The sequence below is a fragment of the Serinus canaria genome, chromosome 2, assembly GCF_022539315.1.
Source record: "Serinus canaria isolate serCan28SL12 chromosome 2, serCan2020, whole genome shotgun sequence".
In the NCBI taxonomy this organism is placed as follows: domain Eukaryota; kingdom Metazoa; phylum Chordata; class Aves; order Passeriformes; family Fringillidae; genus Serinus; species Serinus canaria.
The window spans coordinates 69,534,700-69,558,647 of NC_066315.1; the positions used below are offsets into that span (position 1 = coordinate 69,534,700).

General features: G+C 40.5%; 2 protein-coding genes across 4 annotated transcripts; both read right to left on the reverse strand.

The window, feature by feature from the left end:
- Window positions 1–943: 943 nt before the first annotated feature.
- On the reverse strand, window positions 944–5,458 carry LOC103818934 (ovalbumin-related protein Y-like). Of its 2 annotated transcripts, none has more exons than XM_009093376.4 (7): window positions 5,282–5,458; window positions 4,570–4,628; window positions 3,843–3,978; window positions 2,974–3,091; window positions 2,606–2,748; window positions 2,114–2,269; window positions 944–1,345 (listed from the first exon to the last, which is right to left on the reverse strand). In XM_009093376.4, exons 1-7 carry the CDS (start codon window positions 5,447–5,449, stop codon window positions 944–946), a joined length of 1,182 nt encoding a protein of 393 aa, XP_009091624.1. In that variant the 5' UTR covers window positions 5,450–5,458. The 2 variants fall into 2 exon arrangements, with proteins under 2 accessions (XP_009091624.1, XP_018782214.1); XM_018926669.3 differs by having other exon boundaries at window positions 3,843–3,971; window positions 4,578–4,628; window positions 5,282–5,449.
- Window positions 5,459–13,459: 8,001 nt separating this feature from the next.
- LOC103819081 (ovalbumin-like) lies at window positions 13,460–22,189 on the reverse strand. Of its 2 annotated transcripts, none has more exons than XM_030241449.2 (8): window positions 21,191–22,189; window positions 20,016–20,200; window positions 19,418–19,465; window positions 18,010–18,138; window positions 17,121–17,238; window positions 16,206–16,348; window positions 15,769–15,924; window positions 13,460–15,053 (listed from the first exon to the last, which is right to left on the reverse strand). In XM_030241449.2, exons 2-8 carry the CDS (start codon window positions 20,181–20,183, stop codon window positions 14,649–14,651), a joined length of 1,167 nt encoding a protein of 388 aa, XP_030097309.1. In that variant the 5' UTR covers window positions 20,184–20,200; window positions 21,191–22,189; the 3' UTR covers window positions 13,460–14,648. The 2 variants fall into 2 exon arrangements, with proteins under 2 accessions (XP_030097309.1, XP_018782208.1); XM_018926663.3 differs by having other exon boundaries at window positions 19,403–19,465; window positions 21,191–21,841.
- Between the last annotated feature and the right edge of the window lie 1,759 nt (window positions 22,190–23,948).

The window sequence follows — 23,948 nt, forward strand, 5'->3', positions numbered from 1 at the left end:
TGAGTTATTTGATATGTCATATAGAGATGAGTGCAAGGTAAAAATAGGAGCTATAGGGCTTTTCTTGCTTAAATTCAGAATTTTAGAGAAAAAAAAGTTAGGGTCTTGAATGGCTTCATATATGGATACATTCTGGTTTTGGAAATGGTATCTAAATCCTAGTCTAAATGCATTCTGTAAATAACCACCACCCAATATATAATACATTTCAGTTGTGTAGTGCAGTAACACAAAACAGGTAGAGACATGTTTAGTTTGCAATGCTTTTATTAGAATAAATAGAAGGACCAACAATTGACAGTCACAAAATCAATGACATATCATGGGAATGAAGATGGGAAATTGTATTGGTCAGGAAGGTGTTGTGTTTGGAGATGATGATTTCAGAAGAAATGGTAAACTTTCGTATGCCCCCTCAGAACAAGAACTTAGCCTTACAGTATGTGCAGCACATACTGTAAAGAAGCACAAATTAATTACTCAAAGAATAATGATTTGCTGAAATTAAGAATTTCATCTGCAAGTCATCCAGGCATCAAGTCAAGGATGGTTGCCCAGCGAGTTCAACAGAAAGGAACAGGATTATTCTAACAGCTGTGTTTATTTCAGAGAACTCCTGTAGAAAAACCAGACTCTTAATATCAGTGTCAGAATTTCTCACAAGAATCAAAACAGTGGTCCTGAATCCTAAGTTATTCAAACGTGATGTTAAGCTACCTCTCAAAGTTCTTATTTATTCCTGGATATAAATTCTAAGTACAACTTGTGTAAGCAGAAATATCAGCACCCAACGATCTGAAAAGTCACACACTTCTTCAGGAATATCTCCCTAGATACTGAAGGCTTTCCACTTAGTGAAGAGATAAGATTATACTACAATCCTAGGGTAAAAGGGGGTCTGTTTCTTAGGGGTAGGTAAGCATTATTTCCAGCCCTTTTATCTTTAGGGAGAACAAAATCTACCAAAGATGAGTATCATGTCGCTTGGATTGTGCTTGACCAAGAAAAGGAATGGGTGGTCAGCCCTAAACTCTTCAAACTCAGAGGAATGTTGGATGTCTCCAGTCACAACCTCTGAGCCACCTGCCTCAGTGCCCTCTTCAGTGACTTCCATGTATGCCTCGTGGATGGCCTCAGATACCCTCAGGCTCTCTGCTGAAGAGATGCCAGAGAGGTTGGCTGAGGGGCTGAACAGGTCAGTCATGCCCAAGGATATCAGGACAGATGTGAGGTTATATTTCTCCTCAATCTTCATGCGTGGGAGGTACACTTTTACTCTCTTCTTTTCCATCACCCTGGGACTGGTCCATTCCAGGAGTTTATCATAGCTGATTTTGTTCTCAAGCTGCAAAGAGAGGCAGGGGATTAAATGTCTGAGACAAAAGTTAAATGGCCTTAAAAGCTGTGTTTTTACCACCTGTTAGTGGCTTTTTCCATTTACTTTAGGCACACAATAAAACTGATACTTGTTCTTAAATGCACTAGTTTATCCTGTGTGCTTCCTCCTGACTATGGAGCCTATATCATGTCTGTCTTGAGGAAGTTCCTCAAATCTTTTTTAACTGAAAATTTCTTCATCAGATCAAGTCTTTTTTGTAAAAGTATAGTTTTTGGAAACAGCAAATCAAATTGGCTCTAAAACTGTTCCTCTTGGAAGATATTTTATTGATCCCTTTCCACAACTTTTTTCCTTTCTAATGTTAATAATTTTCCTTTTAGTCAGTTCTTGGAATACTTTCTTCATCACTTTCATTTTTTATTTCCCTTAAGATAAACTTTTCTTCTTCAGCAAGCATTTGAATCCACTCACAGTGATAAAAATCCTGCTACCTTGCCTGCCTCTGATACCTGATGGAGATGGGTGCATATATCAACATCCTCTTCTGCAGGGCTGCAGCAGCACTACACTGCTTTACATTCATTTTATACACCTGAGCTCAGGACTCTCCTAAGAGGCTCTGCCTCAGCACCTGGGCAGATTTTGTGCTCCCCTGCCTGCCCAGCACAGCCATGAGGTGGGCAGCTGGGATGTCAATGGGCAGCAAAAGATCTGACAGCAGCCAAACCCCACTGAAGCAGCCAAGCCCTTCTGCTTGCCCTGCCAGGGCCGTACCTGTGCCAGGCCAGAGACGTCATCAGGCAGCAGCACCAACAGGCTCAGCTCTCCACTGGTGTACGGAAGCTCCAGAACCTTAATTTTATCTTCAGCCACTCTTCCCACTCTGAAGGTGTTGTTCTGACGCATCATTTGCACAGGTCTGCTCTCTTGCTGCAAAATCAAAAAAGTGAGATGGTGTGATGTGGGAGCAATCTTTTTCTTTGGTCAGACAAATGTACAAGGCCTTTGAAAGGACAGGACTCAATCTTCAATCACGCTGCCTTTGGAAAACAGCTGTGTCTCCATTTTCCTCTCTTGCTTGCTTGTGTGCCCTGGAAGCCTGGTCAGACAGAGATCTTGTGAACACTGATTGTCTTTAGGCCCACTCACTGACAATGATGGACTCAGAAAAATCACCCAACTTGTGACAGATATTTGTAGCACCCAGACTCCTGCCTGTATGAGCCGACAGCTGCCCTGGCCAGAAGTGTGTCCTTAACCTCCTACCTCAGTCACATTGAAAGGCTCTTCCCGAGTGTCTTCTTCTTTAAATGCAGTTTTCCATAGCCCTTTGAAGTAAATGACATTCACAAAGACCAGCGCAGTATTGAGATCAACAGAGTCTGACACCAGGAAGTTGTGGATCCGTCCTTTAAGAAAGAGATGGGACAGAGAGAGGTAAGATACAGCTCCTCTGCACAAATCTCTGTGATGTTGGGGTGAGGGTGATGGTTCCTGCTTTGTGGAGTTTCATTTTTATAACAATAAGCAACCTGCACTTGCTTGACCCACCTTTTCTAGAGGTTATGAGGAGACAAGGATATAGGTTATGGTAGGTGAGGGAAAATGCCTGCTACCAATTTTTAAGTCCTTACCGTCTGTCTCTTTCTCCACCCAGGAATTGATGAGCTGTCTGGCTTCTTCTGCAGCTGTTTTGAAGTCAACTTCTTCCAGCTCTGCTTTGTAGAATTTCTTTGCACACTTTATGTATTCCTATAAGCAAAAGGGTTACAGTTGTCAGACTGATGAGGTCTTGGAATTATACGGATGTCTAAAGCAAGATTGTGAAATAAAGCAGAATGGTTTAGGGAACTGTGAACGTTTACTTCTGGGTTTGAACATCAGACACTGAACATGTCATTCACATCTGTCTTCCTGTAATTGAATCTTAAAGCTGTACTAGAAAAACTGCTTCACATATATAGGTCTGGCACTTTTTGATGAGACAGGGTTCCAAATTAAATTTTTGATATATTTTCTTTGTCTTACCAAAACAGTTTCAGTTTAACAAACATTTCTAAGGACAGACAATGTTTGTGTCCTTCTCTTTGTGTTCACTCTTTAGGGTTTTGAATATTGTGTTTTCACATTCTTGGATTTCAAAAGCAAAGCTTCCTTTCACTAGGGAAACTGACAATTTCAATTTTCATTATTTCAAGTAATAAAGTTTATTTAATTTACCTTAAAAGTTACATTTTTTCATTACAAACCATTTTTCTAGTAAATAAACAGCAATCTTGATTACTCCCTGTGATTTGCAATATAGGCATATTTTATGCCATTTTATCTTTTGCCTTCATCTAACAGGCACAGAAAAGTCCAAACTCATTCTGTACCAGTTCCCCTCATGGCTCACAAGCACCTCTTCATCAACAGAGTGGGCTGCTGTTGGTGATGCATCTCTAGGGCAGTCACAGGGGATTTACTCGAAATCTCATGGAAGTCAGTTCACAGAATAACTCACCTGAAGAATAGGGTATGTTTTCTCAATGTAGAGTCTGTCAGTAATCCTGAGTGAATTAGTAGCATTTTGCCTGCTGATGTCTGAGACGAGATCCTTGAATGTTTTGTGGATGTACTCAGCAGTGCCACACTGAGGTGATGACATGAAAAAAGAAGATAGATTGCATGAGGAAATAAGATCCTAAAGTCTGGTCCCTTTCAGTTAAGAGTGATGCTATGGGGCAGTATTTCCCCACAGACCATCACCTTTGGGACAGCCGGTGCTGTGGTGGTGGAGCATTGAATGGACAAGTTCATCCTTGTCAAGACAAGTCCCCTGCCATGTGCGTTTTAAAAGATGCAGCTGAGTTCCTGTGACTGAGACTCCTGGGCTCTTCTCTGCCCAGCATCTTCCTGCCCAGCTGAAAATTGAACTGCTGTACCCTGGCTCTGGGTATTGAGCCCTCTTCACTCATCCCCCAGCAGCACTTGCCTGGGAAGACACCCTGGTGCCCAAAGCATTCTCCCCACACCATTACTTGTTCTGGTGCAAGATAAGCAACCTGCTGCCTTTCTATGTTTGTTTAAAAACAGGTGCATCACCCCCTCCTTCCCTCCCTCCACAGATCCCCTTGGTTTGAGGCCATTACTGTAGTTTTTGTCAGGGTCAGAAACTGCCAGGAGGAGAGGCATAAAAGTTCTACTTTTATTCTGAGGAGAAAATAAGACAGAAAGGAAGATTAAATTATTTCTCTACCTGAGAGTCAGAAATGTCTCTATCTCCAGTAACATTATCAAAGTGAAGAACCTGTAAGAGAAAATACCAGTGGTACAAATGAGAAGCATGACGAAAAACAATGTGAATTTGACATTTACACATGTTGCTGGTGTAAAAAGCCTGTTGGCTGAGAAAAAAAAAAAAATATATGATGAGAAAATAGATTAACTAAAAATTCACAGGTAAGCTTGCAACTGGTCTGTGCCCTCACCTTCCTGGAAACTGTCAATACTATTCTTTGCTTAGATGATTTTTTTTTCTAGTGAATATCTAGAAATTAATTGAGTTACATATTATGTGTAGCTTAAGATAGTCTGTCTTCCTGTCTTTCTGGGATTTATCTTTTATATATATTAAAAAAGAAAATCTGATTACCTTATTTGGAACTTGTCAGAATTTAGAAATCCTAAAATTGTAATTGGCAATCTATTTTGCTATTGTCCCTGAGCTTTTTTTTTTTTTTTATGTTTAAGTCAACTGCCTGTTATATTGAAAATATACACCTTTTTATTAGTATTTTCTATATGAAACTCTTGATTCAGTTCTCCATTTTGTGACTTTGGCTTAGGTCTTGTGCATTGAAACAGGTGAAAACCTGGTCAGTGGATATTTTTCAGTGATGTTACTTAGAAAGAACAAGTAGCACAAGTAGAGGTCACTTTACACCTGTGTAAGTAACTTACCTTCTCCATCTGGGATTGAGTCTTACCCCTTGCTCCCATATACACCAGGGCCAGGGTTGAAAGCATGCTCAGGGAGGAAAAGAGCACATTGTCATTGCTGCGGTGCAATTTCACCTCCTTGAATACGTCAAAACAAAATTCTGCATTTGCTGCACTGATGGAGCCCATTGTGAAATCCCTGTTGTCTGAAGGAAACAGAGAGTCTGACTTACAGTGGTGAAATAGGTCAATTGTAATGCAAAAAAATTCAGTGCACATGAACCCCAAACAGAGATTTTCAGCAAACAGAATCCAGTGGTGTGGATTTAAAAGGGCAGATATGGTTTTGGATTCATGAGCAATCAAAGTGCTGGACATCTGCCAGCTGTGCAAAGGCTGGTGAAAGAAGCAAACACAGACTAGAAAATAGTGTGCAGCTGCTAGAGAGCAAAATCCAGGGTTCCCTGCCATATGTATCACAGTACCTATGGAATCAACATCTTCATGTGACAGTCTTCTCCTAATGTGAGATAATTAGAACAACAATGCATCTAACTGTTTCCCTGGTAGAATGGATGCTCATTTTCTCTCTAATTTGAACTGATTGTATAGACAATATAAGGTAGATTTTTTATTATTTACCTATTCTACTTACTGTTGTATTTTAGGCTTTAAGCTCTGTTTTTGTTCCTGGAGAAGAAACAGATTAATGAAGCAGATGCTTAGGGGTTTTTGTTGTTGTTGTTGTCATTTATCTTTGAAAATGTAACTATTAAAGATAACTCAGAACTATAGAATTATGGGATCATTTGAACATTCTGCACTCCTTGGTTTCATTCAGATAATATCTTACATAACACATAGAATTTAAATAAATTCAATTTTGTCTTTTAATAATCAATGAAAAGTTAAAGCAATAGAGGAAGAAGGGAGAAAGTCTGTTGTAACTTATCACAAGCTTTTCAATGTGGAAGAGTTAGTAAACAAAACTATAGTTCATAAATACAAATACTTTGACTTTATGCATGGCAGACTGTGAAACAGCAAAATAATACAGACAATACATCTGAAGGTAGGTAAGGTTTCTGCAGAAGGCATCCTGTGATAATTGGTTTCTTCAACTGATACTGAAGGCTACAAACATGAGGTTACATCAATACAGTTATAAGTATTGTAAAAGACAATTGTTTTTTATCTTGCAAATTAGAACTTAAACCATAATTGAAAAAAATGCTTACCTTATCAGATTCACCAGGGAAAGGTAGAGCACAGCTTCTCAGCTGTACTTGGGGCAGACTTGACAAACCCCTTGGAATATATCTTGTGTTATTTTGTGACACGCCCCATGCTGCCTGTTCTGTGTTTACCCAATAAAGTGATGGATGGAGCTCAATGTCAGACATGCACTTTTACTTGGAATAAGTCCATTCCTTGAAACAAAAAAAAAAAAAAAAACAAAAAAAAAAAGACTGAATAAAAGGATTTTAACTTAAAGTTTCCAAAAATGAAGGTTTATTCATTATAGCACATGAAACCTTGAAGAAAAGGCAGGAGAACATTAAAATGACTGAAGCAAAAATAATGATAAAAGCTATTCACTGGAACTTGAGTAGTATGATTTGATTATGGCAACAAATAGTGTAACATAGCTTGTGACAATAAAACAAAAAAGAGTGATGAGGAATTCAGTCTTGTAGAATGTCAGGAATTTTACCTTATATTCCTTAATATTCCTCTGTCTCCAATAGTGACAGGCCAGATCCAATTCAGAGTCACTATTTTGTGAACTTACAGATTTTGCTAAGATCAGCATATGCAGGGATGTATTTATTGCAACTTTTCTTCCAATGTTGGCTGGACTACCAGTATCACCAGTCTTTCTTCCCACCAGAATCCATAGCTCTTCCTAAAGAATGGAGAAAATTTGCCACTGAGGAGCATAAGAAAGAGCATTTCCTTTCAATGTTTATTGCTAAATTTAATACAATTGAAGTACATTTTTCTGCAAGAAGTTATATATATTTGTCTGGTGTCCCTTGCTGCATTGTAAAAGACCACAGACATAGTGTTTCACAGAGCATAGTTTTTCATTCCAGAGCAATCTAGCTCAAGGAACTCAGACACAGTCATTCTGGGCAGCACATCAGTGGAACAAAACCTTCAGTGAGAGTATTTTGGGAATACAAATTAATTTCAGTGCATCTATACAGGGAAGAACTACAGAACTGATTAAAAGTGTGTTGGGGAAAGAGAAGTTGAGAAAATAAGACAAGATTTCTGTAACTTTGTAATTCAGGCATCAGGATATTTAGATCCTAGTCAGATGCTACCAGAAAAAGATTTGAAGTCACCGCTATAATATTGAAGGGTAGTTTAAGGTGTGCTGCTCTTTTCCACAGGTCACAGCACCAGATGCTAGGTTCAAAATGTGCCTTTTTTACATACAGAGACCATTCTTACAAGACCATTCTAACATTCTTCCACAAGCAACTTCATGGCACATCAGCTGAGCAAACCAGCTGAAGAAACATTCATGGTCTGCAAGACAGTCATAATATACAATAGCAAGCAGAAACCAGTTGCATAATTCCTTTGAAATAAAAGAATGGACGGACAATAAAAGAAACTGCTTTGACCTCTTAAATGCCACATAATTTTAAAACAGAAATCCAAAGTCAATAACACAAAATGGCTCTGAAATTGTCTAGAACAAATTATGCCTCAGAAGAGTAGAGGTGGACTTTTTAACCCTTTTCGTTGTCTGTGAAAGAGGAAAGCCTCTGGATCATCCTTTTCTTTCTCTCTAGTACAGTTCTTCATAGTCCCTTTCAGCTGAAGTTGCTCATGCAATAGAAGCCATGAAGAGCTTGGTCTGGACTGGTGCATTTACATCACACTGGTACTATACATGGTATAGTGTGCAGTCCAGGCCAGTCTACTACAACCCTTGTTGTGCAGGAAGAGGGCTTTTGAGGAGAGATCTTTAGACTTTAACCTGCTTGGGTGGTTCATCACTGCAGATCTGCTGCAAAGAAGATGAGATATTCTCTCACAGGAGCAGTATGTAACTGGTCACCACTGTTGTGAATCACATTTAGCTGACAGTGGTCCCACCTTGCTGGTGGAGAGCAGGTCAGAGGAGTGCATGTGCCTGTATAGGGTGAACCTTTAACAACACAGATGCTCCCTAGACTGCAAGCTATTCCTGCAGCTGCTGCCCCTTCTGCCTTTCCATCTTAAAACTGCCTTGTTTCTGTTCAAACTGCCTTCTACACCTGTGGCCACTGTCCATTGCAATATACTTGACAGTTCAGAAGGCAAAGGACTAGCCAGTATGTTTGTCCCTGTCACTTGTAATGTTTGACTATGCCTTCAGTCTTTTTCCTTGGCAATCAAATTATCTAGTGGTGTGCTTCAACTCACTGTATGTGAGCCACCTTGGCCCTTGTGCACCATGTCCCTGAATCATATTTGTATCACCATAGACAGCCTGTAACTTGGTAGCTACAAAGATGTCCCATGACTTGGTACAGGAGTTTTGTAGCAGCCAACTCACAGCAATAATATTGTTAGCAAAATATTTCTGAGTTGAATATATTCACTAGTGAGAGAACTTTTTTCGTTTAAAATAGAGAACGGGCAGTCCACTGCTTGAGAAGTGTGCTAATGCACAACCCAGGTTACTGTTTTTGTTAGCATTAATTTAAAGCAAATTGCAGAGGCAACTAAATCGTTCCACAAGTAAGTAAAAATCTTGATTATGATCAGTTATCAGCACAGAATTGTAAGAATATGAGAGGTAAGGCCTAGTGAACTGGGCAACTTTAGACCTGTCATGGAGTCCAGTGAGGTTAAGCAAACCTTCCTGCTTCCTAGGAGAAAAGATAATGGATTGCCCTGTCCAGAACAACTGTGTAATGCAGCACAAACACAAAAGGATGTGTTTATCCACATATCCTTGTTTGACAATGCTTGTCCCAAGAAAGAGGTCAACTAAGGCTCAGTTGCCCTTTCCTCTGCCAGGCATTTCATTGTGGTGCTGTCCCTAAACCAACAGACTCTTGGACATTTGGAACTTTACAAAAGGATATGAAGTCCAGGTCAGCTCACAGACCAAAGCCTCTCATCCAATCACAACATCCCACGCAGAGCTCAAGACTTAGTTCGCATCCGTGCTTGCTGTTCTTTTGTCAGTGGGAAGGAGCCTTTTGACTGTTTTTTGTTTGTCTTGCTCAGAGTGAATGGCAGTGATCGTTCAGTTAGGTGCTACTGCAGACCTTGCTGCTGTAGCTAATCAATGACGGTTTCTCTCTCACTTGTGCTGTAGGACCTTGTTCTTCCCCCAGTCTTGAGAAACTTCAGGTGTCTGATCAAGCTCCTTCAGACAGGAGCTCTTAGCTCACCTGCTGTCTTTCATTGGCAGCCCTGTGCCATCCTTCAGTGTTGGGAATCTTTGCTTGAAGTGCTGCCTTGGTCACCCACAGGGCTGTGCATACCTCAGTGTTGGCAGAGTGAATTTCTCCAGTGAAGGCGTCTTCAGAAGGGCCCTGTGATGGATTTGGTCACATGTCGCTCACCCTTACTGCATCTGCTTAGCAGTGCACACAACATCCAGGGTCTGCAGCTCTACAGGTTGTGGACCAGCACACACAGCTGTCCCTTCATCAGTCACCACAGCACATGTGAAGTCCCTTATTCATCGCTCAAGTCCATGGAATCAGCACCCAGGGTGACTCTTGGTATGGCCTTTCTCACTGGCTCCTAAGGAGGTAGAAGGATAACGAGGGCCTTTCAGCCAGCACACACACAGGGCAGGAAAGGTGGCAGCTGGCATTGGCACAGCATTTGGCATAGGCTGTGCCATGTAGGAGCTTAGTTACCAGCATCCCTCCCTGCAAAGAAGCCTGTTTGTGGCAGCCTGTGGCTAGCAATGCCCATGTCACCATGCCGGCTATGTTCCCTCCCATCACTCACAATCTGCCCAGCATGTCCTTTATCTTGGCACATACTCCCAGGAAAAATAGCATTTTTCTTTTGCACAAAATAGGATAAACTAATCTCTTGGTTTGTTTCAACGCAGACATCCTTCCGCAAAGCCTTCCTCTCCTCTGAATAGCAGCCTACTGAGATTCTTGGCGATATTGCTGACATGCCTCCTGCAGGAAAAGACTGTGCAGAAAAGGAGAAATGTCATCACACAAAGGTCCATGCCATGTTGGCTTTGTAAAAAAGAGCTGGGAGGCCTGGCAGACACTGAGCTGACCATGAGTCAGCAATGTGTCCTTGTGGCGAGTAAAGTCAACAGCACAAGGGGAAAAAGTATTGCCAGCAGGTAAAGGGAGGCTTTCCTGCCCCTCTACTCAGCACTGGTGGGACCACAGATGGAATGCTCTGTCTGGCTCTGGGCTTTCCATTCCAAAAGAGATGGGGATATCCTGGGGAGCAGGACCAGAGAAGATGAATGAGTGCTTAAAGTATCTGTCATGAGAGGAGAGGCTTGGAGACATGGGACTTGTTACCCTGGAGAGGAGAAAGTGCAGGGGGTTTTATCCATGTGCACAACCTTCATGATGGGAGGGTAATAAGAAAATACAGTTAGACTTTCTCCTGTGAACAGACAAGAGAGAAAGGACACAACCTGAAATAGCAGAAATTACATTTAAATATAAGAAAATACATTTTCTTTTGGATAGAGAGGTAAATCCAAGTTGCCCAAAGAGGCTGTGGTGTCTCCATCCTTGGAAATATTTAAAACCCAGAAGGACATGATCCCAAGTAACCAGCTGTAGCTGACCCTGATGGAAAGGTGGAACTTGGAATAAAAAATCAGCAGAGCTCACTTCCAGTCTCAGCTGGTCTCTGCTTCCATATTATATCTGGAGGAAGATCTCAAGGGAGATGAAGAGAGCAGGGTTATTGCACATTAATGTGCAAAGTACAGCAGTGTGGATGAGGCACTTGGAATGGGAGTGTATAGCACATTTCACAGACAAGTATTGTTTCCATGCTGTATGGAGAGAAATGTTGCCTCATAGTGGCAGACCCTTGGATGTCTCTCTGTGCATTCTGGACAGGTGCAATTTGTACCACTAGATGCAGAAAGTTTCAGATTTTGTCTTGTCACCTGCTAAGCCTTATTTCTGTTACTGCACAGGAGTCTGTACGAGAAAAAGGGTCTCTGTTCTTCAGAAAACCCATTTGGAAGGCTGTGACAAAAATGCCAGTCACAACAAGGACATTTTCAAGGTTTATTTATTTTTGTCTTTTTCATGAAAAACTTTTGCAGCATTTTAATATTGTTAAAAGCAAATATTAAGGCAAGTTACAGGTTTAGTACAGTATTTCTGAATTTGCACTTTTTACTGCCTCCTGTCTTTTCTTTTTGGAAAGGAGAAGCTTCGTACTTGCCTCTGAGTCATGGCCCCTTAACTTTTCTCCCTTTCCTTTGTTTTGACACTTATTGCTGTTCAGGGAACAACATTGGTCACTGAGGCATATCTTTGTACTTTGAGCACTTTCTGGTTTAATTATCATAGGAATGAAAGTTTTCAAATGTAACCCTTTGAAGTCATCTTTTTGTTTAAGTGTACAGACCTAAATTTAACAGACTGGATGAAGTGCTTCTGGCTTCAAGAGATGCAGAAAGTGATTAAACTGCTTATGGCAAGCCTTGAGATGTTGAAATTCTGCATCTCTTGGAACAGTTTAGACCACTGCTTTAATTTCTAAAGAAAAAGAATTAAAATTTACTTGGTGGCTGTCTTTACCACTGGAAAAAAACCTCAGTCTATATCACAAACATCCTGATGATATTTAGATAACGTGGTTGTCAGACAGATAGCATCACCTTCTTTCCCCTACAGATCTGCTTTTATCATGCCACACTGTATGTTAATGTGGAAATAAAATCATAGAACCATAGAATGTCCTGGGTTGGAAGGATCAGGATCATGAAGTCCAACTTCTGGCCCTGCATACAACAGCCCCAAGAATCACAGCATGTACCCAAAACAGTTGTCCAAACACTTCTTGAGCTTTATCAGGCTGGTGCTATGACCACTTCCCTGGGGAGCCTGTTCCAGTGCCCAAACACACTCTGGGTGAAAAGTCTTTTCCTAGGATCTAAACTAAACCTTCCCTGACAGAGATTCCTGATATTCCCTCAGGGCCTGTTATGAGTCACCAGAGAGGAGACAAGTTCCTGGTCTCTGCTTCCCCATCTGAGGAAGCTGCAGCCTGCAATGAGCTCTCTCCCTCAATCTCTTTTTCTTCAGGCTGAACAAACCAAGACCTCCGCTGATTCTTCTAGTTCTTCCCCTCAAGGCCCTTCTCCATCCTCATGGCCCTCCTTTGGATGCTCCCCAATAGTTTATGGTCTGTTTTATACTTTGGTTCCCAAACCTGCCCCCAGCACTGGAGGTGAGGCCCCCCCAGTGCAGAGCAGAGTGGGACAATGCCCTCCCTTGCCTGGCTGGCCATCCTGTGCCTGATTCCTCCAGGACACACTTGGCCCTCCTGGCTGCCAGGGCACTGCTGAGTTGTATTCAACTTGCCATCAACCAGGATCCCCAGGGATCCCATCAACCAGGATCCTGCAGGTCCCTTTCCAAGGGGCTTCTCTCTAGAAACTTATTGCCCAGTCTATATGTACATTCAGGGTTTCCCTGTCCCTTATTATTGGAATAGCTGATATTAGTGACAAGAATAAACCCTCAAAACTCTCAGAGGGGAAATGCTTTGCCTATGGGTTGTCCATCTGCTTATTCTTTTCTATGCCCTTTGAGATAAATGATTTGTCAATGTTTTCATAATCTCAAATGGCAGAGTTGTTGGAACAGTTTTTCCTTGAAATATTTATCCAACTAATAGTGCAACTTTAATACCCATTAGAATTATATCAAAGAACACATAAGAACAAGTTAATATTTCACTGGGCTGTTTCTTGGTAATCAGTATTACAGAGAGGAACCAAACTATAGATGTGTGCATTCATTGTTTCATAAATGGGGAGGAAACTTCATATCTACACAACTTTATTAATTCTAAAAACTGGAGGATTTTGTACTAAGTCCCATTCTGCTCACAACAGTTACCAATGTAATAATATTTTAAGGGTTAGCCACCCAGAAAATTAAGAAAATGCAGATAATTTCATGACCAGGGTTTGTGACTTTCTTTTATTGTGTTAAGAAAGAAAAAATCAGTTATGTGCATCAAAATCAGTAATATATGATTAGAATGAAAACGGGTCATAGTATTGTGCCAATGGAACCATACGTGGAGATGCTAGTGGACACATTGGGACAAAAGACAGAGAAAATTAGGATTCTCATATATTTCTTGAAAATGAGAGATGTAGTCTTGAACTACCATAGTAACAAAGAAGCCCAGCTACATTCATGGAATAATAATGCTCTTGAGTTTTGAACAACTGAGAACTTTCCAGGAACAAATTGAAGTTTATTTGCTAAGCAAGATCAACAGAGACAGGAATTACTTTAAAAGCTGTGATTTTCACAAAACTACCATGGAGAAATCAGATTCTTTAACATCACTTTCAGGATTTTTCACAAAAATCAGAATGTTCTCAAATTTGGAATGACTTCCAATGTTCTAAACAAGAATTCAGATAACTCTTTTGCTTGGGAGTTGAGTTCTGCATCATCCACATGTTTCAGGCTTTGAAGGTATACTCTGTGACAAAACATAATTGCAACTAGACAAAGTTAGATCTCCTTGAACATTCTGAAGTGGAAGGGAAACTCTCCATGACTTTGGAAAGACTCTGGAAGAAATTCAGTATTGCCTGAGGTACTCATGGTGAGAGGACAGCTCTGGTCATAGTGGATATATGCACAATTTCCCAATGGATAGGTAAAAATAATAAAACTTACATGGGCAAAAATTAATACCCTGCATTGCAGAATCTTATCCACAAGCATATTCTCCAGACTGAAGATTTCAAAGCCAGTGTTTCAGGAACTGCATGGGTTTGTTAGCAGGATAGTACCAGGGAATGGGATGAGCATAGCCCATGGCTTTCTACATGATGGAATACTAAAGACTTGGAGTCCTATCTGCAATTCCTACCTCAAGTGAAAATCATCTGACCCCGTCCTGGTGTTTGAGGGGCTCTATTCTCTGAGGCCTTACTCTTTTCTTGACTCAATCCACACAGAAACCAGTCTGAGAAGGGAAAGGAGCAAACACACTGCTGTTTCCTCAACTGCAGGTGTGTCTCTGCTATGGAAGTTTCAGGAAAGGGCGCAACTTAGAGCAGCCTTTCCACTTGCAGAAAATACTGAAGAGATGGGATTATACTACTATACTAGGGTAAAGGTGGTCTGTTTCTTAGGGGTAGGCAAGCATTATTCCAGCCCTTTTCTCTTTAGGGAGAAAAATATCTACCAAAGAAGAGGATCAGGTTGCTTGGATTGTGTTTGATCAAGAAAAGGAATGGGTGGTCAGCCCTAAACTCTTCAAACTCAGAGGAATGTTGAATGTCTTCTGTGTCATCTGCTGAGCCAGCGCCCTCCTCAGTGCCCTCTTCAGTGACTTCCATGTATGCCTCGTGGATGGCCTCAGATACCCTCAGGCTCTCTGCTGAAGAGATTCCAGAGAGGTTGGCTGAGGGGCTGAACAGGTCAGTCATACCCAAGGATGTCAGGACAGATGTGAGGTTATATTTCTCCTCAATCTTCATGCGTGGGAGGTACACTTTTACTCTCCTCTTTTCCATCACCTGGGAACTGGTCCATTCCAGGAGTTTATCATAGCTGATTTTGTTCTCAAGCTGCAAAGAGAGGCAGGGATTGAAACGTGGGATGCAAATCCAACTTCTTCCAAACATTCATTTCTGTCAAGGCTATCATAAAAGTAAAACCCCAACCAGAATGGTTCTTGAAGCTCATCCTATTGGCATCCTTCTGGTAATTTATTAATTGCCTCTCCAGTACTGCCTGTGTCACTCTCCTTTTATTCAGATTTTTACCAACTTAACACATCCCCCTTTGTCCAAGTAATCTTGTGTCTCATGAGGCACAGCCCAACAGTTTCACAGCCCAGCAAATTAGTCAGCCTGTGAAAGATTGCCAAAACAAGACCATGAAAATTTACCTACAGTTGGTAGGCCCTAACAAATGCAAACTCTTCTACATGTGTAATACCTCTATTTTATAATTTTAAAATATTACTGAAATGTGAGTAACTGTTTATGTATTTTAGACTGTATTGATTTCTCTCCTTTCTTGAGTACAGATGGGTAATTTTATAACACTGCCTATATCAACATCCTCTTCTGCAGGGCTGCAGCAGCACTACACTGCTTTACATTCATTTTATACACCTGAGCTCAGGACTCTCCTAAGAGGCTCTGCCTCAGCACCTGGGCAGATTTTGTGCTCCCCTGCCTGCCCAGCACAGCCATGGGGTGGGCAGCTGGGATGACAATGGGCAGCAAAAGGTCTGACAGCAGCCAAGCCCTTCTGCTTGCCCTGCCAGGGCCATACCTGTGCCAGGCCAGAGACGTCATCAGGCAGCAGCACCAACAGGCTCAGCTCTCCACTGGTGTACGGAAGCTCCAGAACCTTAATTTTATCTTCAGCCACTCTTCCCACTCTGAAGGTGTTGTTCTGATACATCATTTGCACAGGTCTGCTCTCTTGCTGCAAAATCAAGAAAGTGAGATGGTGTGATCTGGGAGCAATCTTTTTCTTTGGTCAGACAAATGTACAAGGCCTTTGAAAGGACAGGACTCAATCTTCAATCATTCTGCCTTTGGAAAAGAGCTGTGTCTCCATTTTTGTCTGATCTGCTGGTTTGCTCTGTCAGACACAGCTGTCATAAATCTGACAGTGAGGCACCAGGTAAATCACCCAGCCAATGACAACAGAATGTAAATACAACAAATACACATCTGGCCAGAAGCTGTGTCTGTGCCCCCCACCTCTGTCACATTGAAGGGCACTTCCTCAGTGTGTTCTTCTTTAAATGGAGTCTTCCATTTCCCTTTGAAGTAAATGGCATTCACAAGGACCAGTGCAGTCTGAGGATTAACAGAGCTTGGCTCAAGGAAATCCTGGATCTGTCCTTTAAGAAAGAAGTAGGGCACAGAGTTGTAAGTTTCATAGCAATAGTTTTAGAAGTCAATCAATATACTGCTCCTTCACTTGACTTTTCCTTCTCCAAAACTCTGCACATCAAATTAAGGTTCATGAGGATGATTAAATAATACACTGAAAGACTGGCACCTGGCCAGACATTTCTTCAAGAAGACAGGTAGGTTCAAGGGTGTTATAGATTCCCAGGAACATTTCTAACCAGGGCTTGGAAAAAAATAAATATTTATATAGAAAAGATGGAAAGGGAGAGGGAAGAAGCACCACAGATTTTCTCAGTATATTTGTTTCTCACAATTCACTCTAGGTTTTTCCTCCCACCTCAACACAATAAATGCACACAAGCTTCTGAGTCATTTATTTCCCACCACCAGTTTAGTATTCATTACTTTCTCCCCTGGAAGCCCACTTCTTACCTACCCAGCACATCCTTGTAAAAATATGCCAATATTCTAGAGAAGCTGGGAGTAGCATTGCATGAGTTAATCTCTCCAGATATGAAAAGAATGCATATAAAATGTGCATATTAAGTGTGCATATCGTGGCACCTCTGCCTTTGCCAGATGTATTTAAAACACTCTGTTACTGCCACACAGGTGCAATAGAGTCATCCCTTTCCACAGAAAACATCCACTAATGGGGACAGGAAAGGGGAAATTTCTCCTCTAATGTTTAGTCCTTTTAGAAATAGCTAAAATACAATTGTCAGAGAGAAGTATATCTCATAGTCTTGTCTGACTTACCATTTGTCTGATTTTTCACCCAGGAGTTAATGCGCTGTCTGGCTTGATTTGATGCAGTTTTGAAGTTGACCATTTCTAGACCAGATCTGTACAGCTTCTTCACACATTTTAAGTAGATCTGTAAAAACACCAATTAATTGTAGCCAGTGAACTAGTAATTTTTTAAAAACAATATGGAAGTGAAATAAAATATAGCTAATAAGATTTTTATGGTGATGTTATGGTTAAGGTGTTCTCATTGCTTACTTCCTGAAAGAATTTACTGAAACTGGATCAGAGAAATTATTTTGTTTCATGATAATTTCGGATCTGACAATTTTACTACGTGGCCAGTTAAGAGCATATATCAAAAATGTTTAATTTCTGGAAAAAAGCCTGATCCGAACCCCCTGTTTTCAGGTTGATTTTAGACTGTTTTATCATCTTTAAGTCCACTTCCTTTCTTCAGAGCATATTTCCTTCTTTTTAAAGATAAGAAGTTCCTTTGAGTTAGAATATTTGTATCTTTTGCTTTGAAAATGTGAAAGAAAGATTTTGACACTTTCAAAATTTGGTTTTGAGGTGAGTTTTCAAGTGAAGAAATATGCCAAAGTCAAACTATTTTCTGAAAAAAACTCCAACAGCCAGTTAAAATGAAATGCTTTGGGGGTGCAAGTGCGGAGTGAGGAGTTACATTACTAATAATTTTGTTTATTACTCCATTCATTTTATTAATAGGACAATATTTTTGCCTCAAATTGCTTTCTATTTAGACTGCTGCCAGGGCCATGGCAAAGTGAAAAGCCATGTAAATCCGCACCAGTAGGGACTATAGGATTAATTGGTCACCTACTCTGGCTAGTCCTCCTGGATTACAGATTTTTAAAGGGTTTAGCAAGAGATCACTTACCGGTAGGATCTGACTTGTCTTTTCAGCATAGAGTCTGTTAGCAATGTGCAGTGAATAATTGGCTTCTGGTGCAGTGATATCAGAGAGGATTTCTTTAAACAGTAGGTGGATATTCACAGACTTGCCACACTGAGTTGTTGATAAGACAGAAAAGTACAGCTGTTAGGTTATTTTCTGAGAAAGAGGATTATTTGTAAGGTACAAATAATGTGGGAAAACACACAGTGTTTGAACATTTGCAAATGAACATGTACTAGAGTCTAAAAGTTCCATGGGAGGGATGTTCAGTGTAAGCAGCTAAGGATGTATAATTCATTCACAGCCTATGATGCCGCTCATTCTAGAGGTTAATTATTGAAATTGGTGACTTTTCATAGGTACAAAGCCTCTAAATCCCAAGCACTACTTGCCTTTTCATGGCACTTTTTGCAGAAGCTGCAGGAAGAAGAGAGCTAGATGGCAGAGGAGTCTGGAAGTATTTTGTTATACAGCGAAAAAATGAATCACCTGTCTCAAGTTCCACGAATGGTGACACAGGCATGTAAGAAAACTGCACAATGATAAACAGTAGGTGGGACTGTGTCTTTTGAGAATAATCATGTTGAACAGCTCCTTTCTAAATGCTTACTGAGTCCCTAGATACTAGCTAGGGGCTCAGTAAGCATTTAGATACTAGCCTAGCTTTAGATACTGCCTTTGTTAAAAAAAAAAAAAAAAAAAGTCTCATTGGGTGGGACTTCAAAAAAAAGACTTTTTTGAAGTCCCACCTTGTACTTTGGGTCCCAAGTAAATTGGGACACACCAGGCTCCGTGGGTTTTGTTATCTTTACAGAGGCAGCAGATTAACATGGACAGAAGCATACAGGTGTCAAGGTACTGGGACCCCCATGTTTCTCTTGGGGAATTGGAGGCTGGAAAAGTCCCTGTAGCTTTGTAAGAGTGCATTCCATCCTTTGGAGGTTCTGGGCTCTTTTGTGCTGTCCCACTCTGGAGTCTCAGCTTCAAGTCTGCCTACTGTACCCTGGCTTCAGGCACTGAGAATCTTCCAGCAGCACTTGCAGGTGTGGAGTTCATTTACACCAAAGTGTATCCTGGTGCCCAAAGCACCCTATCCTGTCCTATCACTTGCAATATATGCAGCCTTTTTCTGGTAGTGTTTTGGGGTTTGTTTTTGTTCATTTTGGGTGGTTTTTGTTCTTGTTGGTGGTTGTTTGCTTGTCATTTGTTTTGTTGCTGTTTTTCTTTGGGCTTTGGTGGTTTGTTGTATTTTTTTTAACTTACATATCTTAAATTAAGAGAATTAGCAAAGGTTTGGCAAGGTGTTGAAACTACTAAAAGCACAATCAGAACAGGCTGTTCTCAGGAAAATGATGTGAAAGAGAAATCAATGTACCTTAGGTTTCTGTACCTTGGTCTGGATACTTCCAAGTCCTGCAATTTTGTCAAAGTGAAGAACCTGCAATTGAAAGTAGAAATTAGGTATGTGAAGTCCACTGTCAGTCACTGATATTTGTGCTAAGTAGGTTTTCACTAACAAAGTCTGATTAGCACATGGATGAACTGAGAAATTTCATGTGAGCTTTAAACCAGGCACTGAAAATTTGTGATTGTGATCCTCAGCTTAGATCCCTTCTTTTCCAGTTAATGGCACTGTCCATAAATCAGCTACAGCCCAACAACATTATATTTATAACTGTGACTCTTGTTTTGCAAATGTTTCATCTTTTTCATGTCTCAAGTTGTCCTTTCCACCTGGAAGGAGTCAGGTCTCTGAGATAGTATAAGCTGAAGCAAGAGACCTGCCTTAACCATCCTCCAAAACTGCTCTTTCTTAATGAAAACCAAAGGTTGTTCTTGCCCTTCATGGGGAAATGCAATAACTGAAAAGTAGCTCCAGAGTTTGGAAAGCCATTTTTTTGCTAGTCAGGTTTGGAAGATATAAATGTATAATCTGCTGCCTCTTTGAAAGGGATCAAGGAGAGTTTGTACCCATTTATGTAACTTACCTTCTCCATCTGATACTCAGTGTTATTTCTTGCTCCCAGATAGACCATGGCCAAGGCTGCAATCATGCTCAAGGGGCAGTAAAAGATGTTGTCATTGGGGTGGTGAAGTTTCACCTCTTTGAATACATCAAAACAAAATTCTGCATTTGCTGCACTGATGGAGCCCATTGTGAAATCAGTGTTTCCTAAAGCAAACAGAAATACGATTTTATGGTCACAGTATGTAGTGCTTGTTTTAAAGAGCATTGCCAACAGCCCAGAAACTGCCAGTTCATTACTGGTTTTGTGATGCTGAACCAGTGAATGATGTGAAGCCTACAAATTCTGTGATCATTAGAAATATTGTAACTCCTGATCCATTTACATACAAACACATGTTTGTTTTCTTTCAACAAGATCCTATTAGCAAGATAGTACCTTGTACTTGCCTTTTAGGAAATAAAAAGTTTTATCCACCCTTTTATATGACAAATACAACATTGAATGAGTTTCCCTGTGGCCATCCAGAGGGCTCTGAATGGTGTTTGAGGCAATGTAAACAAAATATTTCTTCTGTGGCTGCTCTCCATCTTTAAATCAAATATAGTCACTCACTACACTCTTTGTGTACTTCTCACTGTTGCTTAGTACAACCAGCCACAAACTTGGAGGTTGCTTTTCTGTAGTTTATAGCAATAATACGAGCTGTAAGACAGCTGCTTGGATGCTGGCATATAAATTTAGGGTTTTCCTGTGGTCCTGTTTCAGACATTTAATCACTGCTGATGCTTTTTAGCACACTCATGCATATATATATATGTATCTACACATACATAAATATATATATATATAACATATGGGTTTTGTAAGGGAGTGAGATTGAGAAAAGAGAAATACCTTTATTCCCAATTATTAGAGTTATAAAAGGATAGTTTTGATGTGACAACAGGTTTTAAATGAAAAAGAACTATTTCTACTCAATGTTGTGGTGCACAAGCCACATATTTTATGCACCAAAAATTATTTGACAGTTAAACAGTACAAGATAAAATGAGAAGGCAAGGCAAAATTACTGTATATGCTCTCTTTTTAAATACATGTCTTATACTTACCTTAAGGTTATTAAACATAATATAATTTTTTTCCATCCTAAAGAATACAAATTAGAAATTACATTTTCTTGGAGAAATACTTACCCTACAAACTTCAAAGAGGCATGTAATAATCCAGCTTGCCAGCTGAAGCTAAACAGCTCCCTGAGCTCTTGGTGATATATAGAGCACGATTTTGAGACACTCCCACTGTTGCCTTCAAGGAGTCATCTTCAAACACTGCCTTTTGTCACGATTCATTGCACCTTGAAACATTGAGCAGGCCTGTGTTAGGCTTGGATTCTATCTGCAGCAAGTCAACTTTATTTATTACGTAAAACCTGATTTAAAACTGAATTATTTAAGCTTTTGCTGTAACCTTCTCTTCTCCTCAGGGGTGAGGCATTCTCAGTGTTGAAAGCACTCCCACCAGCCATGAAGGGAAAGGTGGATGCTGGGCTAACTGCTGGAGGTCTAGTAGACATGCAACAGCTCACTAAACATCTGTGCAGTAGAACAGAGGGAAGTTCCTCAAGATTGGTGGCCATCTGACCATGCCAAAATAATGTAATCCCAAGTAAAGCCAGCTGCAGCATGGTCATTGTATTGAGAGGGGTTTGAAATGGATTTTTTTTTCATGCAGGAACAAACTCAAAACTTTCTGTTTAGTTTTCAAGACTGAAAGGTTTTTGGTCTGACAAAATGCAGAAATATATTCCTGGAGTGCAGACTGGTGTGGTGTATGGCCTGTACTTGTTAAAAGCACAGCCACATCCATTTCTCTGCCTAGGTGAACCTACAGTATTTTACCTGAGGCCACACTATGAGGGTCTACAGCATAAGTGTGCAGAAAGAAGGGAGAAAGGCTCTGAGGGGAAAGCACATCTTGCTAAAACCTCATTTTGATGGAAACATTTAGAGCAACAATGTTGAGATGACATAAATGCCTGAAGATGGGCATGGAAGAGGAAAAGATTTGAGGAATGGTCTGGAATTACATATTTCCTGGGCTGTAAGCCTGACCCCAGAGTATTCAGGTATTCAGAAATTTGTTTAAACTGTATTTAAAGAATGACTAAGAGTCAGCTTTTAATTTTCATTCTGTGCAGGTCATGGCAGCAAGGCCCATGGTACTTACACAGGCCATTCCCATAGATCTTCCATACCTTGTAACTATGGCAGGTGAATAAACTGCAGAATCTGTCTGCAGGAACATTCATGGTCTGTTAGACAACCATAATGCACAATATAAAATATAATTCAGTTGTTACAAGCTATTACTCTTTATTAAATAATAGACTTGATGAGCAGTAAAGAAACAAATCTGGCATCTGCAAAGGCCATAGGGATGGATAATAGAAATCCAAATTTGTATGTGTTAAGTCACAGAGCATACAGCACTAAGTGCACCCTCTGTGGAAAAGAAGGGAAGCTGCTTTATCCCTAACAGTGCTCTTTGCCTTGCTGAAATGCAGGAATGTATGTGAAGAGCCTCATAACTGGAGTGGGTTTTAGTTTCCCCATTCAGAATGAGGATATTACAGCAGCAATGAAGATGGGAAAATCTGATGATAAGAAGAAGCTTTCCTCTGATGCTGGCATAAACAAGGAGACCAAGGAGCTGGGAAAGCAGCTCTTTCCAACATTTCTCTGTTCTTATTTTCACATGTAATTTCTTCTGGTTGCTCAGGAACTACTGAACAGTGTTTGAGAGTAACGTTTGCTTGTGCTTTTGGATGGCCTGTCTGTCTGTATGACACATACTGGGTGCACTGTACTGTGCCTGTGTGCCTTTCTGACTGAGACCATAAGGAACTTCCTACTATAAAACCCACTACCATTTATATTTTGAAGAAAATAAACATTAGTCTTCTTCATGGTGGGGGGGAGGGGGGAAGGTGAGGGAGAGGGTGGAGTGTGACTTAAAGCTGCCCTCTTTGGCTTTTTCAGTGACAATCCAAAAATCTTCCTTTGCCCTTCTGGCCTCTCTATTGCAAAGCTTTTGAAGATATAATAGGAAATTATGTTCTAAATAGATACTAAGAAACAGTTTAAAGGAAAGCACAGTTTCAGAGAAAACTGAGGAGAACTGCAACCATCAGAGAGAATAAAGTTCAGTGGAAATGTGAATATGTAAAGAGTTACTCAGTAATCAGATTGTGGGAAGCCACAGATCTTTCTATTGTGGGACAAATATGTGTTACCTTTCTGTGGATCCTCATGCAATACTATTTGACATCTTTTGCTTTGCTTTTTGCCAGTCTACACTTTTGTAGGCTGTCATGTGTGCTGGTGTGGTTCAGCATTAGGCATGGAGCATGTCCCTGGGGAGGAGGCAGTGGAAAGCCCTTCAAGGCTAGGTCTGCTCCAGGCACCATTTGGAGTTTCCAACTTTGCTCTGCAAGCTCTATTGCTTGGCCTTCAACTTTTACAAACTACAGTTTTACCACAGGAGAAGCATTTGCTGCCAAATGGTTTACCTTCTATTTTTAAGTAAACATCCATGATTGTGTGGGAGCACTGCCCTCCATAGTAGGAGCTGCTGCCACTACACTAGCAGCAGGAGACTTCTTTCCAGCTTCTGGTGTTTTTCACTACATTTTTTTTTCATTCTTGTAGATTAAAATGGCAATAAGGAAAAAGGATTGCATAAGGAGAAGAGAAGGGCTTTTTAAATTATAATTTATACTGTATTTTGTTGCAGGCTCTGAATTATCTAGATATCCCTGTAGTAAGTTTTTGAGGGTTTTGTTGATTACAATACGAAATTACTTCTGCTGCAGTAAACTAAGTGACCTCCTTGTTTCAGCCACACCTTCTCCTTTGCTCATACACAAAATTCCTGTTGTAAGGCTTGTGCTTT

Bases quoted from the DNA above. Each gene is read 5' to 3' on its own strand.
- LOC103818934 (XM_009093376.4), bottom strand. From the start codon at position 5,449: ATGGGCTCCATCAGTGCAGCAAATGCAGAATTTTGTTTTGACGTATTC. The intron at 4,629-5,281 runs GTAAGTTACTTA...TTTCTCTTACAG, and splicing joins CTCAATCCCAGATGGAGAAG to GTTCTTCACTTTGATAATGT. The intron at 1,346-2,113 runs GTACGGCCCTGG...CTCTCTTTGCAG, and splicing joins ACGTCTCTGGCCTGGCACAG to CTTGAGAACAAAATCAGCTA.
- LOC103819081 (XM_018926663.3), bottom strand. From the start codon at position 20,183: ATGGGCTCCATCAGTGCAGCAAATGCAGAATTTTGTTTTGATGTATTC. The intron at 18,139-19,402 runs GTACATTGATTT...TCAACAACTCAG, and splicing joins CCAAGGTACAGAAACCTAAG to TGTGGCAAGTCTGTGAATAT. The intron at 15,054-15,768 runs GTATGGCCCTGG...CTCTCTTTGCAG, and splicing joins ACGTCTCTGGCCTGGCACAG to CTTGAGAACAAAATCAGCTA.